Source organism: Cucumis sativus, chromosome 6, assembly GCF_000004075.3.
Source record: "Cucumis sativus cultivar 9930 chromosome 6, Cucumber_9930_V3, whole genome shotgun sequence".
NCBI classification, from domain to species: Eukaryota; Viridiplantae; Streptophyta; class Magnoliopsida; order Cucurbitales; family Cucurbitaceae; genus Cucumis; species Cucumis sativus.
In genome coordinates this window covers 14,697,462-14,713,217 of record NC_026660.2, presented here as the reverse complement: position 1 = coordinate 14,713,217, position 15,756 = coordinate 14,697,462, and the positions used below count along the sequence as shown (strand labels likewise).

The 15,756-nt window shown below is 27.5% G+C and overlaps 1 protein-coding gene across 1 annotated transcript; it reads left to right on the top strand.

The window, feature by feature from the left end:
* Positions 1 to 11,731: 11,731 nt before the first annotated feature.
* LOC101212258 lies at positions 11,732 to 14,058 on the top strand. Its single transcript, XM_004149496.3, has 4 exons — positions 11,732 to 11,871; positions 11,958 to 12,042; positions 12,126 to 12,597; positions 13,527 to 14,058. The coding sequence occupies exons 1-4, from the start codon at positions 11,844 to 11,846 to the stop codon at positions 13,851 to 13,853; spliced, it is 912 nt and encodes a 303-aa protein (XP_004149544.1). The 5' UTR covers positions 11,732 to 11,843; the 3' UTR covers positions 13,854 to 14,058.
* Positions 14,059 to 15,756: the final 1,698 nt, after the last annotated feature.

Here is a 15,756-nt window from a genome sequence, read left to right as displayed (position 1 = left end):
CACACTTATACTTTATTACTATTACTCAAAAAAATATTTTTTTCTCCAGATTTTGAGTTTAGTTTTTTATTTCTTAGTTCAAGAGTGAGTCAAACATCTTATGAGTTTCAAAAAGTTACCCTCAATTTTGAGTAACTTCCATTTAGTATTTATAAGATTTTGTTTATTAAACTATAAACAAAATTGATGTAATCACAATCAAATTTCATTCATGAATAAATGTGATAATAAGCTTAAATTTCAAATATAATTGAATTTTTTTTATTACATATACTTAAAATTCTGAATTTAAGGATCAAGTAGTATTGGTAGGCAATACAAATATCAAAGTTTAAAAATGTAACGATAGTAACAATGATGATAGCTATAACAATAACGATATGACGGAATTCTCAAACATAATCAAATTAAACACGTTCAACTCATCAATCAAATTGTGTTATTTCATTACATATTTGGATGTGATCTTTATGTACAAATACAATTGCATAACACACAGATGGATCCAATTTCTTTCTTTATTCTCATTGATTTCTATTACACATTTTGTCCAAACTAAACCTTAGTTTTAAAATGTTATAATTTTACTTGTAGTTAATTCATTTATTTCAAGATTTACATTTAATCTCAAATTTGTCAACTAAATACTAGATTAATTAATCAACGGAAGTGAGTATCCAATAAAAAAAACTAAAATTCAAATTAGTGTGATTCTTAAAACTTATTAACCAAATTAAACCAATTAAAACTCCAACCCAAATAGTAAAATTGTCAAATTGGAAACCTAGTTACTAAATGAAAACAAAACACCCCAAAAGGTAACGTAACAAAGTGACTAAGTTATAAAATCAATATGGAAATTCAAAAATTGATATGATTATTGGATAAAATTGTTGTGATTATGTGTTATTTGTTAGGTGGTGAGTTTTCATAATTTTGTTAATAAATAATGATAGGTCCGAGGTCAAACAAATCCTGTGTGTCACTCAATATCCATAATAAACACATCAACTTTTCTTTTATTTCTTCTAAAATTGACGTCTTACGGTTAATTTAATTCCATATTTAAAGCATCGCAACATTTTTCAATTTCCCATATCCACCATTCATTTCTATGTCAACTTCACAACAATCCAACATATAAAACTACTCTCCATCTCCCTCCATCTTAATCTACACTCACTTTTATTCACTTTCTCTAATTGTTCAAACACTACCCATAATCAACATACTTCAATCATCTTTTCATATACGTATTATCTTATTCAATCCATTACATAACACTAAAACTATGAAGTGCGTTATTATAGTCCTATAAGTTATTATAGTTTATTAGAAAAGTTTGTGTTTGGTGTGTACGTTATTTCAGTATGGATTGTAATAATATGTATGTGTTTAGTGTGTAGACTGTTTTAGTTTGATAAGAAAATAGTAAACGTAATAATATAAAAGAATAAAAATAAATAAATAAAAGAGTTTAAAAATAATATGTTTATTGTAATTAATTGAAGATTTTTAAATAGTGTTTCCTATAGTAAAATGTGGTTGTTATAGTCGTAGATAATATTTGTTCCAAACGGCTCTTTGAGAGTTGTAATACAAAAGTTTTTATGAAAATCATTTGACAATGAGAAAAGTAATTATTTATATGTTTTATAATAAGTGGGAGATCAATTTTTTTATTAGACTGAATACATGTTTAGGTTCATATTAAATAACATGAAGTTTAATCTCATAATCAAATGAGAGTTAGATAAGTAACTCGTCTATTTTTATAAGAAATGTGATAGTTGTTTGGTTCTTCTAATTAATATAGGATTATCAACACAACATCACATTAATATTATTTTGTTGCGTATCAAATTATTCCTTTGTTTTTATTACATTGTGTGTGAATAAGAATGAGACGTATAGAAATGAGTAAATATTGAACTGCATTTAATTACTATTTATAATCAAAGAGAAGTACTGAGTTACATATAAACAATTGAGAGCTACGTGCTTAATTAGTATGTTTTTATGGATGAATACGTATCTTTCAACTTGTCACCATCTCTTATTTTTGACATGGATGAAAAAGAGATGTATAAAAGTATATATTGCTTGTCTAATAATACTTTTTTTTTCTTCTTATTGGCTTTTTTTTTTTTTTGCAGTATTTATAACTTTAATTAGTCTTTATTGTCTATTATTATTATGGTCATCATAAGAAGAAGAAGCAAATATAATACATCTATCCTACCTAAGAAGAAAAAAAAAAGGTGCCATAGATCATCCTCCAAGTTGTCTTCATAATTTATTATAATTTAATTAGTCAAACGTCTTCTACCACACACACAAAAAAAAAAAAAAAATTTAAACAAACCGATCTAATAACATTTTTTTAGTACGATAGAGGTAGAAAATTTGAATTGCAAATCTCTTTAGGTTAACGAATACGTGTGTCAGTTGAGCTATACTCACTTTAAAACTATTAATTTTGTGTACAATAATAAAACTTAAAACTTTTAACTTTATGATTGATGGAGATGTACACATTTTGAAAAATTATAAACTCAAAACACAAGTTTATAATGCTAAAGCTTCAAATATCAAATCATACTGAAACCAAATTTATAAACATTTAATTTGATTGCCTCTAAATTTTTTTTTCTTGTGTTTTATCGATATCTTATAAAACAATCTAAATTTTGAAAAATAATGTGTTAGAAAAGTAGTTTTTTTGTGAATCAAACTCTTTCCCTTAAAGAAAATTTATTAAAAATACATTTTATCAAAAATGTGTGTGCATACTATATATATTATGATCACATGTTTGTTTTCTCCAGCAGTATTTCTCAACGTTTTTATTGTATTGAACAAAGAATTTGGTAAAGTTAGGTGAAAAAAATTGTGATTTTGTAGTTGAAAAAAGAAAAGAAAAAGAAATATATGTACTTAAAAAAATCAAAGCATACATAATTTAAAGAAGACTTTATAAATCAAGTTTGATTTTACATATTGTTTTGTGATGCAATAAAGAAAATGTAGATTTGGACCCTCTTCTCTCAAAAATGAATATTTCAATTATTTATCGATATTATTTTAGTTTTTTTTAATAAATTTTATTTTGTATTGGAAGAAAAGCTTACTAATTTCTTGAGTTGTCAAATACTCAAAATCACAATTAATTATAATGCAAAATTTTACATATTGAACTTGAACGACCATCTTGAGCTATATTAATTTAGTGATGGTAAAATATTTATTATGACATATTGACCAAAATTACAAACCATTAATATAGCAATTAGTATACTCACATGGTTTTTTAAAAGCCATATATTTTGATAAATAAAGTCTTCTGCTCAAACCATATAGTTTTTTTTCTTTCCTTTTTGGGCAAGCTATTAAAAGTTATGGTGGGTTTAATATTTCTAATTTTCATGAAAAAATTAAAATTAAAATTGTACTTCATTTTCTGAGGAAATCTAAATATTTTATTAATCTTTTTATATTTGACAATTTATACATATGCTTCAATATCTTATGAAATGTAAATATTTTATCAATCTTTTTATATTTGACAATTTATATATATAATATATTCAATGTGAACATAATTTATTTGGCAATTGAGTGTTAATGATTAAAAGATCTATATATATGTAGTTCAATTTTCTAAACCTTATTTTTTGTGATTTGGACAATAAAAACCAATAATTCTGAGGATGGAATAGAGATTTGAAGTTTAATTTTAATACAACAACTTTGGATGTGTTAAACGAGTTAAACTTGCATACTATATATATTCTACTATTATTATTATGGTTTATGTTATTATTATTATCACGAATGTAGGAATTATATATATATATATATATATATATTTATTTGATCAGTTGAAATATTCCTACTCCATATTTAACAATTCATAAATTTAGAATGCTATGAACAATTTTCAAATTGATATCCTAAAATATAAAATATTCTATTTTATCCTTCAAAGTTTCCTGAAATTCATTCTTTATCATTCAAACTTAAGGTTTAGAATTCTCTATATTCTTCTATATTGTCAAACGAAAAGAATATATACATACTATTTTCTTTAGTTTTTTTTTTTTTTTTTTTTGAATCGTAGAAAACATTTTAATATATGATACAATATTTCCATCACTATTATAATAAATGAATTATAAAATTTTCTTCTTATCATTTTTTTCTAACTCATAATCCAATAACATTAGGAGATGAGAAAATCTAATAGAGTGAACTTAATTATTCAACAATAATGTTAATCATGAGTTATTATATATGGTATATTTAATTCTATAAAATTGTGGAGACTTGGTCTAAATTAAATAACACAAAGTTGAAATTTCATAGTCACGAAAATGTGGGGAATAATTCCTATATATAACAATTGGTTTTAAATATTGCCTTCTTTTTTGTCAACATCCACTAAACAATGACATATCACCATATTCTTCATTCCTAGGTAAGCATGTCTTGATAACGATATTATTCACACCACATTAATCACACCCTTATATATCATAATGGACGATTTAGCTTGGGTTTTAATTTCCAATTTGTATTTAATCTTTTATTAATCAATGTATTTCTTTTTATGAGTGGATTGTTTCAGCTGCCATTTTTAAATAACTTCGTTGAATTTGTTAACAAAAAGATCAGTGTTATCTGTAGTTAAATCTCCCTTTTACACTTTACTTTTCTTTCATGTTTTTAGTATATTAGTCATGCAAAAGAACACAAATATGAAGACGAAAGGAATAAGAATTAGAAGAATACACAAAAGGACTACGGTGGATCTGTGATTTTTGTCTACATCCACTTTTAAGGAGACAGCATCTTTCTTCTTCAAAGTTGTTGTTCATACTCAAATTTAAATTGTGAAGTTTTGAAGAAAAAGAAATTCACACACACATATATTGTTCTTTATTCACCAACTTGCCGGCTCAGCCACCTAAACTTGCAGGCAGAAAATCAATATGATAAGTTGATAACTTTTCTTTTCCTTTTAGATATTCTTTATACATTAATTTTCTTTTGTAAAAAAAAAAAAGAACTAAAGCTTTCAGATATTGTAGTTTAAATTTCAAAGTGGAATAGAGAATTTAAAATTTAATTGTTTTTTTTTCTTATTATGGAGATAAGAAAATAATATTCTGACTCTATAGTCTTTATTGTTGAGCCCGGATCAAAAGTTAGCAGCGAATCAATTTTACCCACGTCAGCAGTTAAGAATAGATCTTACACGTGTTGACACGTAATTGAGTTTAGAACGCTGACCTGGTTGTCTCTTGTTAGACCGCAATTCTGGACCCTTACTTTTATTCTAATATTCATTACGTAAATCGTTTATAATATAAATCGCAGCCGAAGGGCCAAATACTTCTTATCAACCCTTCTCTTTTTTTTTTTTAATTATCTCACATAAATTAATATATATATTTTTTTAAAAAAAGACTTGTTTAATTAATATGCATTTCATTATTAAATTTAAATTGGCTTCATAATATAATAATACCAGAGATTTATATGCATATATTTATATAATCTCCATTCCCCAGTCCTCACCTCATAAAAGCATCTTGAATAATTCCTATATATAACAATTTGGAGTTTTGTTTTAAAAAACCCTGTCGTCTTTGAATTACTTTTTAATTAATTACCATGGGACATGAATTTGAATATAACTCAGAAAGTTTAAATTTTTTAAAAAAACATCATATTTCAATGAATGGTTATTAAAACAAATGATATAGATAAGCCGCAACAAGAATTTAGCTCAATAGATGTATATATATGTGTTGAAGACAAAGTGGATTTCATTTATTAAAATCTCACTCTCAACTTATACTAGAAAAACAAGTGACTATGAAGAGAGAATATGAAATTTGTGTTGTTTGGCGAGAGTTATTTTATGACGTTGAAGTCAATAGTTTAAATAACTGTACTAACTAAATTATATTATATTTATTGATGATAGTTAAAATTTGGAGTGTAAATGAATTGGATTTCACATACACTACAAGAAAAGAGATCTGTTGATGCACATATGTGGAAAAATATACGAAAATACGTTGAAATTATCTTTTAATGTATAAATACCAGCTAGATGAAGGTCAGGTGACTCTTTGATGCCATCCATATTAGGGTTAGTTATATACTCACTTTAATCACCTTTAATGTCTAATGATTAATTGCTTAGAAAATAGGATAAAAACAAACAAAAATATATCTTCCATTACACTTTTCAAAATCTGGAGTTATCTTCTCTTTTCCCCCTTTGGTTTAGGGTTTTTTTTTTTAAATGACAGTGATAATGGAGATTAGATGCGTGTAGGTGTAGTTTATTTTATTTTAATCATGTTTAAAACAAGTACGATTATTGATTATTAATTATTAATTACAAATTAAAGGGAGAATAATAAATATATGTACGAGAGATATCTGTGGACAAACAAATCCAATCCAACGCCTCCTTCACATGCTTTTGTTCTTTTGCTTCTTTTTCATTATTCATTTATATTGAAACCACATTACTCAAAAAATAATATTAAAATAAAACAAACAAAATATTTATAGTAAAAGATAAATCATTACAAATATTTATAAAATATAACTAACACTAGATTCTATCAAATAAAGTCTATCAATAGAATTTTTTTTTTCTTTTTGTCATTCATTTAGTTTGAATGAATTTAAATTTGATCTGTAGATCAAGGTGGACTGTTTTTTTTTAAAAGAAAATACGAACTAAGTCTATGTTCATAAATGTTTGTAAATCATTTACAAAGAGTTTGAATTAAACATGTCGTTTTGTTTTTGTATGTTTAGAAAGCACATAATTTATAAGTTATTTAATATTTAACATCGAATTGGAGAGGATAACGTATCCAACCCACCGCTATTTATTCTTTTATTTTATTTTAGGGTCAACATAAGAAACCCACCCAATTTTTAAACTTTCATTATTAAATTACAACCCTTTGAAAATAGAAAAATTTCTCATCATTGTAGTAAAAAGTGTAAGCAAAATAGTTTTTTTTTTTTAGTTTAAAATGTTCCATGGTAATTTAATAGCATACCATCATTAATTTTTTTGAATAAAAAATTTATCATTTATCTTGGATAAAAAATTGGGGTTTCTCTCTCTATTTATTTATAAATAAAAATATAAAATAAATTTACAAACAAAATCTATCCAATTGTATATGTAGTTAATTTTTAATAGAAAAATATAATAAAATGTAGTTTTTTAATGATATTATTTTGGAGCGTAATAATTCGTCAATTTTTTTTGTTTTTGAAAAAAATCTAAATTTAATTATTTTTGTTATGTGGAAAAATAGTTTGAATGAATGCTCTAATATATCAAGTTTTTATTTGAAAGAATAATAGTTAAAGAAAACCTAATACAACTCACCTCCAAACATATGAAAGTTTAACAATTAGTCTGTGATTCAATACAAATAATACCACCATACTTATTATACAAAATATTTTAACATAAAAAAGATTTATCATATCAAAATAGAAGAAAGAAGAGGATATTAAGTTAGTTAATTATTATTACAATCAAGTGTTAAATGTTTTCACAAAACATTATTAAGATTGAAATATTATTTCATAAAAAAGTTGAAACCTAAATTTTTTATTGGGTTCTAGCTAGCCTACTACACAATTGACATTTTAATTGTTGATAGAAAAACAGTACAATTTTCTCTTTAATTAAAACTTAATTTATCTCTCCTTTCTAGAAGTAATTGACATAATAAGTTCATCATTGTTATAATATAGTTTATGAGAAAAAAAAAAAAAAAAAACCATGGATTCGTTTGGTGCTTGGAATTTAGTAGAGAAGTGAATCACGACCAAGTCTTTACACCTAAAAATTTCTCTCTAAAACTACAAATCATATTTTTAATAAATTTTAAACCTACTTAAATCTTTACTATTAATTTAGTCTATTGTTGACCTTTTAAAAACTTTTTATTATTCATTTACTTGTTTGTGGTAGATTTTGGAAGCAAATTCATAGGTTAGTTTATTGATAAATATAAGTAGAATGAACTAAAATATTTACAAAATATATAGCATTATTTCAAATTTTATTTCTAATAGCAATATTGAGACTTATATCAAAGTTTATGGGTATATAGATAGATTTTTATTAATATATTAGTATATAGATATACATTTCATTAATAAAATAATTTGAAATTTAACTCTATTTTGGTTTTTAAAATGGAAATTACTTTTATTATAAATTAGTTTTATAATAATTCAAATATATATTTAATGTAGAGTATTATAAAAAAAATAGTAAAATAAATAGCAAAATCTTTAAAAAAAATCTAAAAATAAAAATAAATTGTGTTTCCAGAGGATTTGTAGTTTAGTTCACTAAAGGAAGAAAGGCGAGCAAATTAAAAGGGAAAGTGAGGAAATGATTGCAACCATTTGAAGGGGAAAAAAAAGAGAGTAAAAGAGACATTGACTACAATTTCCATGAAACAGCATAATGCCTATTCACATACAAAATCAACTCAAAATTAATTGCCCATGAAAAATATATCCATATCTCAATACTTGTAGATTATTGATACTACTATGATATTTTATTATTTACTTTTATATTTTTAATTCATTATAGTTTTTTTTTATAAAAATGTATGAACTAAAGCTGTAGGATAAAAATGAACATTTTGAAAGTATATAGACCACAATGAACCAAAATTGAAGTTAGAAGAACAAAAATATGTGCATATATTGACCAAGTATGTGTGTTTTAAGTCAAGTGTTTGTAATAAAGAACCCAATAGAAAAGAGAGACAAAACAATGAGAAAACGGTATTATAGAGTCAAATATGTATAGTGAATGTTGGTTATATTTACATAAAGACCTTATGAATGGCCATTCTTTGAATATCTATATTTTCCGTTTTGCAAAGGTTGGTTTGGCTTTTAACCACCCATTTACTTAGGTCCTCCAATTTAATGTGTTTGATAGAAACCTTATAGAAAAATGAACAACAAAATCAAACCAATTTTGAACATCTCTACTAACTTTAACCTGTGAACACCAAATGGTTTATGCGTTTTATAATCTCATACTTTTAATCCTTAAACTTAGAGTTTGAACTCAATTCAATCTTTAGATTTCAAAATATTATAATTTCACTTTTAATTATTTGAGTTTTATATATATTTGGGGAAAAAATCAAGTATAGATTTATAGATATTGAAATTTAAGAACTAGATTGAAACAAAACTCAAAGCTCGACTATAAAACTGTAGTGTTTTGAAATTCAATGACAAATGAAATCAAACTTAAGTTTAAGGATTAAGAATGTGAAAACCAAATGAAAATTGTAGGAAAAAAAAAAAGAAAAAATTGCACCAAATAGCACAAATTAGAAATAAAGATAACATGTAGCACAAGAGAATAATATATTTTTTTTTAAATGCCAATTTTATGTTTCAGTTTCTTTCGTCTCTAACTTCTATCAATGACATTATGTCTCATATGTCAATATGTATTTCATAAGTTTGTCACTGATAACTTGAATTTTGATTTTCTAAATCATATAAATGTTGATATATAGCATAACCTGAAATCAATAACTTATTTCAACAAAAGTTGTAACTATACACTACAACAAAAATTGTCTACTATGAAAGTTGTGTATATAACAAAATGGAAGGGAGAAGAAAAAACTGTCACAAATTGGAAAAATTTGCGTTTTTGGTGAAAAAAGAAGGAATTTCTCGAATAACATTTTCCGTGAAAGTTAATTGATGTCATAGAAAAACCATAAAATAATTTACAAAATCTTTTCCCCAAATCTAAAATCCTTCATTTTCTCAAATCCTCCCGCGAAGAAGGCCATCTCCAATCCGACCATATTCCGGCCCTGTCACTACCACTGCCCCCTCGTGCCCGTCTGTTCAATCCAGCACTGACACAACCTCCTCTACCGAACGACAAAACATCATCTACCTCAACCTTTTCAATTCGTGTCTGTCATCTCCAAACCGCCACAATCTCTTCAAAGTTCAAATTGTGGTCGTCACCTTCTTCACCAGTAAGCTTTTGTTCCTTCTCTCTTTCTCTCTCTCTCTGTGACGTTGTTCTCTCTATATCAGTTTATTTATAGTATCAACGATATAAAGTATCATATGGATAGTATGTTATTAGTGATTGAAAGCTATTACCGATAGCATGCTTATTTGATCTCTTTTCTTTGTCCATTTATGCTAAAAAAGAAAAAAAAAATACAACATCTAGTAGTGTTACCTTAATATCATTGATATATAGTATCATTACAGATATTACTTATAAATGTTATCAGTGATATCCTCATGTTGCTATCGTTATAGATATTTTTATTGATAGCAATAGAATAATATCATTGATAGTATAGCTATAAAAAATATCAATTGATAACCTAATTAAACTTCATCAATTCAAAAATATAAAAAATATTCTTCCAATGCTTATAGTTGTTATCAACGATATCCTTCTAATACAATCATTTGATAGATAATGTTAGTGAAATCATTTTACGTTAATAGCAATATAGAAAAATTATGTCAACATGAGCTCAACTCAACTGACACAGATATGTTCCTTATCGATTGTTATCAGTGATAGTTTTCTGATAGATGGCTATCAATGATAGCTTTTAATTTAAAAAATTCGACAAAAAAATTGGTTAAAACAGTAGTTGGCATGCATATTTTACTCTTTTACCATTTTTTTTTTTTGTAATGTATATGCAAATATTTTATTCTTTTATCATATATGCTATTATTTTAGGTTTTTTTTTTTTTTTTTTGTTATTATTCTACTGGCTAAAAAAAAACAAAGTCGTGATTCATGAAATTACAAAAGTGAAATCGTTAGACTTTGTTAAATGAGTTTATAGATATGATTAAAAAAATGGTAATATAAATTAGTAGAATTTGATTAACAATTTGAAATTTTGGTAAAAGGATGCTTTTGACCTCTTAAAAGCCCTATTCAATTTATTTTTTTTATTGATAATAAACTATTGGTTTAAGAATCACCAAAAGCTTAAAAAAAAAAAAAAGAACACTTAAGTTTAATTAGTATTTTATTTTATAATCCTTTTTCTAAAAAATTATTATCATTCAAAAGCAATGTATTATGAAATGAATTTTGGCCCACTCTTACCCTAAACTTTTTGTTATTTAAAAGACTATCAATTTTTATATTAAAAACGTAATGTGACCATGACTCTATTAGATATGATTGGCAACTTTCAAATATGTGCTTTAAATAGTAGATTTGAACTACTTTATTCAACCCTTAATCTTTAAATTTTGATTAAAATATAATCTCAAAATCTCTTACAACTAAGTCATGTTAAATTATCACAATAATAAATATTTATAAATTTTAAAATAATAACTAAAATTCTGTTTAGTGACTAAATTATTACAAATGTAAAATTTTATGGAGTAAATCGTTTCACGCTCGAATTGAGAAATTATGTAATTAAAATAAAAAAGGTTTGAAACCATGGCAAAATAACATAAAATAAAAGGGCATCATAGCAAAATTCCCCAAACAATGAACTGGGCCACATTCATTACCAGAAATGAAGCCCAATACTATCTTGGGCTCTAAAACAGAGCTATGAACTTTGAATGACGGCCCATTTGGTTAAATCAGGATCCGTTGCCGCCCTTCTTTACTTTTTGAACTTTCAAAATTTTCATCCGTTATCTTTCCCCTTTTTCCACAACATCTGGATTTGTACAAAGATCGGCGTTAATTCAACTCAAGCTCTTTCAATTCCTTGCAATTCATGGATCCTAAACTCACTCATATTCCAGGTATTGATCTTTTTCCCTATTTTCCTACATTCATTTCCATTGAATTTTTATGACTGATTTCTCTCAATTTTGCTTCAAATCCGCAGCAAAGCCTATTTCCTCTAAACCTAAATTCACCCGAAAGCCTTCCGAAGCACCCCAAATCACCGCCCATCAACCTCAAATTTCAAGGTACTACTACGCAGTATTATTCTCAATTTCATTTTGAATCATGTTCTTCTGTACTAGCGTCTGAATCTTGTTATTGCAATTAGGCAGAATCGCGTTTTTGGAACTGTTAGAAGCTCAAACATACCGGTTAAACCTGTAGTTAATGAAAAGCCATTAACTAATCCCGTTATTGGGGGTGTCAAGAAACAACCCAAATCCCGATTAGCTCAAATCTCGGTCAATGCTACTGTTGATCGGAAGATTAATGAGAAATTGAATCCGAGGCTAAAGAAGAAGAGCCCTGGTATCCAACAGCAAGTTACGGAAACGGCTGTTAAGGGTCTGCGTGATGGGAATGACGTTGTAGAGCCTCAGACGCCGGTTGCGAGGCCTCGGTTGTTGAAATTGAAGAACGGTGGCACGCCTTACCATACGGCGGAGAAATGTAGTAACTGCCGTTTTGACAAGATGGAGACATCGTCGTATTGGGTTGCTCAGATCAAATTGGCTGAGTCAGTTGGGAAGCATTGGGTATCTGCTGATTTCTTTCGCCTTGCTTATGTTTGCAATGCTGAGGTAAAGTGATGAACATCTTAGCTTTTCCTCTCATCATATCTGGAAGTGCTTTTTATGATAATTAAAATTAGAAAAAATAGTTTGATTAGAACTACTTTACTACAAAGTGGTTTATTACATAGCTTTGAAGAACAAATAGTTTTCGTATTTCTAAGCATTTTCCCGAGTGGCAGGTCTAACAGCTAATTCCTTTCCCCAATCCATAACGCGAACTATAGAAAAGGGAGATTGTTATTGATGTGAAACGTTGAGTTGCCAATATGGGTTTGGATTTTCCGGGAGAAAGATCTATTTCATAAATCAGTTAATGGATTGGAGTCGGGGTGATCCCTGTGGTGATCCCTTTTATTTTTAACGGTAGAGGATGTTTAATTGGAATGCCTTAAATTTGTTATTTGGTGCTCCGAACGACTAATGGTCCGTTTGGATGGAATTAAGAAAAAATTGATTTTCGATAATACATTTTCTTTTAAACACTTTTTTAAATGAATTTAAAATCTAAACACTTAATGTTTGGTTAGACTTCTTTTATAAGTGTTTACATTGAATTTGTTTTTTAATTTACCAAACACTACCATTTTTTTCAAACTAGTTGTATTTGATTTATGTTATTTAAGATTTTACCTTAAAAGTTTCGAGTAAAAGTGCGTTGATAAACTCTCAATTCTATGAGTACCTTTGGTCTATAACTTGATATCTTCTATGTAATAATAAACTGCTCTCCTCTGTTTATGGACAAACTAATTGCATTGCCATTCAACTATGTATTTGCGTTGATTCTCTACCATTTACATTTTCTGTTATATTTTCATTTGTCGAATTCTTAACGTGTCTTTGTGAACTAATTGGAGAGATCATTTTGGGTTTGCTCATAATTCAGTTTTTACCTTCAGATTTATATTAATATGTGGTACATATTATCATAACAGCCGATCAGGAACCTCAAAGTCGAACTAAAGCGTTACTTGACTCGGCATGAACATCTATCTATGAACACTGAGTGGAAAGATGTGAGTCTTAGCTACGGCTTACTTCAAAACGACATCAATGGAGCCTCCCCTCACAATCCTTCCACTGAAACTTGTGGCAATGAAATCAACAAAGATCTTCAAACTGTGACACCAGAAATCAGTAGCAGTAAACTTGTTAAAGATGAGATTGTGGGAACCGATGTTGGCAAGGTGGGAACAGAGACAACCCAGAAATGGGTAAATTATTTGTCTATCGAACAACTGGGACACATCCATCAATGTTGACAGGTGAATTTGATTTTGTAGCCTTAGTTTATAGCCATTACTGTGTCTGTGTTGTATAAATGATATGTATTGTCTTTTGTGCTTGCCATTGCCTTTTTCACATTCTATTTCTTTGACTACGCTAATGACATAAACATTGGCTAATGTTATTCCCATTATATTTACAATATATGATACAGATCTGTATTCTGCCTCGCATGTTCAACTGTTTGTATTCTTTTTTGTTCAACCATTTTGAATCCAGTGTATGAACTTCTAAAGTGGTAGTTGGCAATGACGGATTTAGCATAGGTTTCGAAGGACTCGACCCCTCAATTTATGTATATATATATAATTGATATAATATTAAATTTAGAAGTTTGTTCAGTGCTAAAATTCAAAATTGTTTCTCGACTTCCCTTTAGACCCAAGTTAACATTTTTGTATATTAAATTTATGTTTAGGTGCAAGTATGGAATCTTTTATCGATCACTCGTTAATACTACTAGATTATATTAACTATTAAGTTTACAAATAATTTGAGAACTATTTAATTTTTTATTTGAAGTTTTAAAAAATTAAGCCTATAAACACTCTTCCACCTCTCTAAATTTTTTGCTTTTATTATTAACATTTTATCAATATTTTCAAAAGCCAAACCTTGTTTTGAAAACTTATAAAACACTTTTTTAAAATCTGTTTATGTTTTCTAACTTTGGCTAGAAATGGAACTCTTTTGTTTAAATAATTATGAAACGAAGCCTAATACCCTCATCTCTTTTATGGAACTAAACATCTAAGTGTATTTACTCCATTACTTGAAATTATCAAACATAATCGTGATTGATTGATTTGATTGGGACTGATGAGACTAATTGATTGTTTTTATCCCTCAATTGTCCCAAAGTAGGTGGTGTAATGGACATAAAAAGAAGGCCAAGTTTGTTTTGAAGATAGTAGGCCTATGTCTCCCAATCAACATGATTAAGAAAACAAAGTTGGTCCCATGAATAAAAAAAAATGAAGAAAAAAAGGGGAACATTTTAGTTGTTCACATCACATAATTGTCCTCTAAGTTGGCCCCCATTTCTCACATTAATCACTAGGGTTTATGTGCATACAATAACACTCCCCCAATTAATTGGGTTCATCCAATACCTTGTCCCCTACCCTCCACAACACCTCATTTATTCACTAATTTGCCCCCCCCCCTAACATTCTTGTTATATGATTCCTTTCTTTTTCCCTTTTTTTTCCTCTATCAACTTTACCTGGCCATTTGTATCTATCTAGTTTGGAAAATATGATATATATTATTTAGGGTGTGTTTGGATTGACTTTGTACGTATTTCTAGACACATTTTTTGCACTTATAATACAAAATGCACTTAATCTAAGATCAAACATTTGATCTCCAAAAACGAACATGTTGCCTTCTCTAAGATCAATGATTTACACAATTGGTTGTTGATGCATATAGTAAGTGACTAGATTCACAACAATCGTCACAAAAAGGTTTGATGTGATGGATTGGTCAAGGTTGGATCTAATTTACCCTCTAATTTGGGCGGAACTTAGTTAACCTAATAATAAATTATAAGAGCAACGAAGCCTCCACATTTCACAATGGTACGATATATATCTAGTTTAGACATAAACACTTGTGACTTTGCTTTTGGAATCACTCATACAAGTAAAGACAATTGTTCTCGTTTATATACCTATAATCACTCTCTTCTTCCTACTCAATGCGGGACTTCGTTTGGACCTAACAACAAAAGTGACAATACTTTGTGAGAACTAAGTTACAAAAGATTATCGGACTTTGAATCTTTTATGATATGGGTTTAGGTGATGGTGGCTGGATTGAAGTCTGGAGTTGTGTATATAGAACTTCATTTAGAGAGTAAAAAAGAAGTGGGAA

Bases quoted from the DNA above. Each gene is read 5' to 3' on its own strand.
- LOC101212258 (XM_004149496.3), top strand. From the start codon at position 11,844: ATGGATCCTAAACTCACTCATATTCCAG. The intron at 11,872-11,957 runs GTATTGATCTTT...TCAAATCCGCAG, and splicing joins TAAACTCACTCATATTCCAG to CAAAGCCTATTTCCTCTAAA. The intron at 12,598-13,526 runs GTAAAGTGATGA...TTATCATAACAG, and splicing joins CTTATGTTTGCAATGCTGAG to CCGATCAGGAACCTCAAAGT.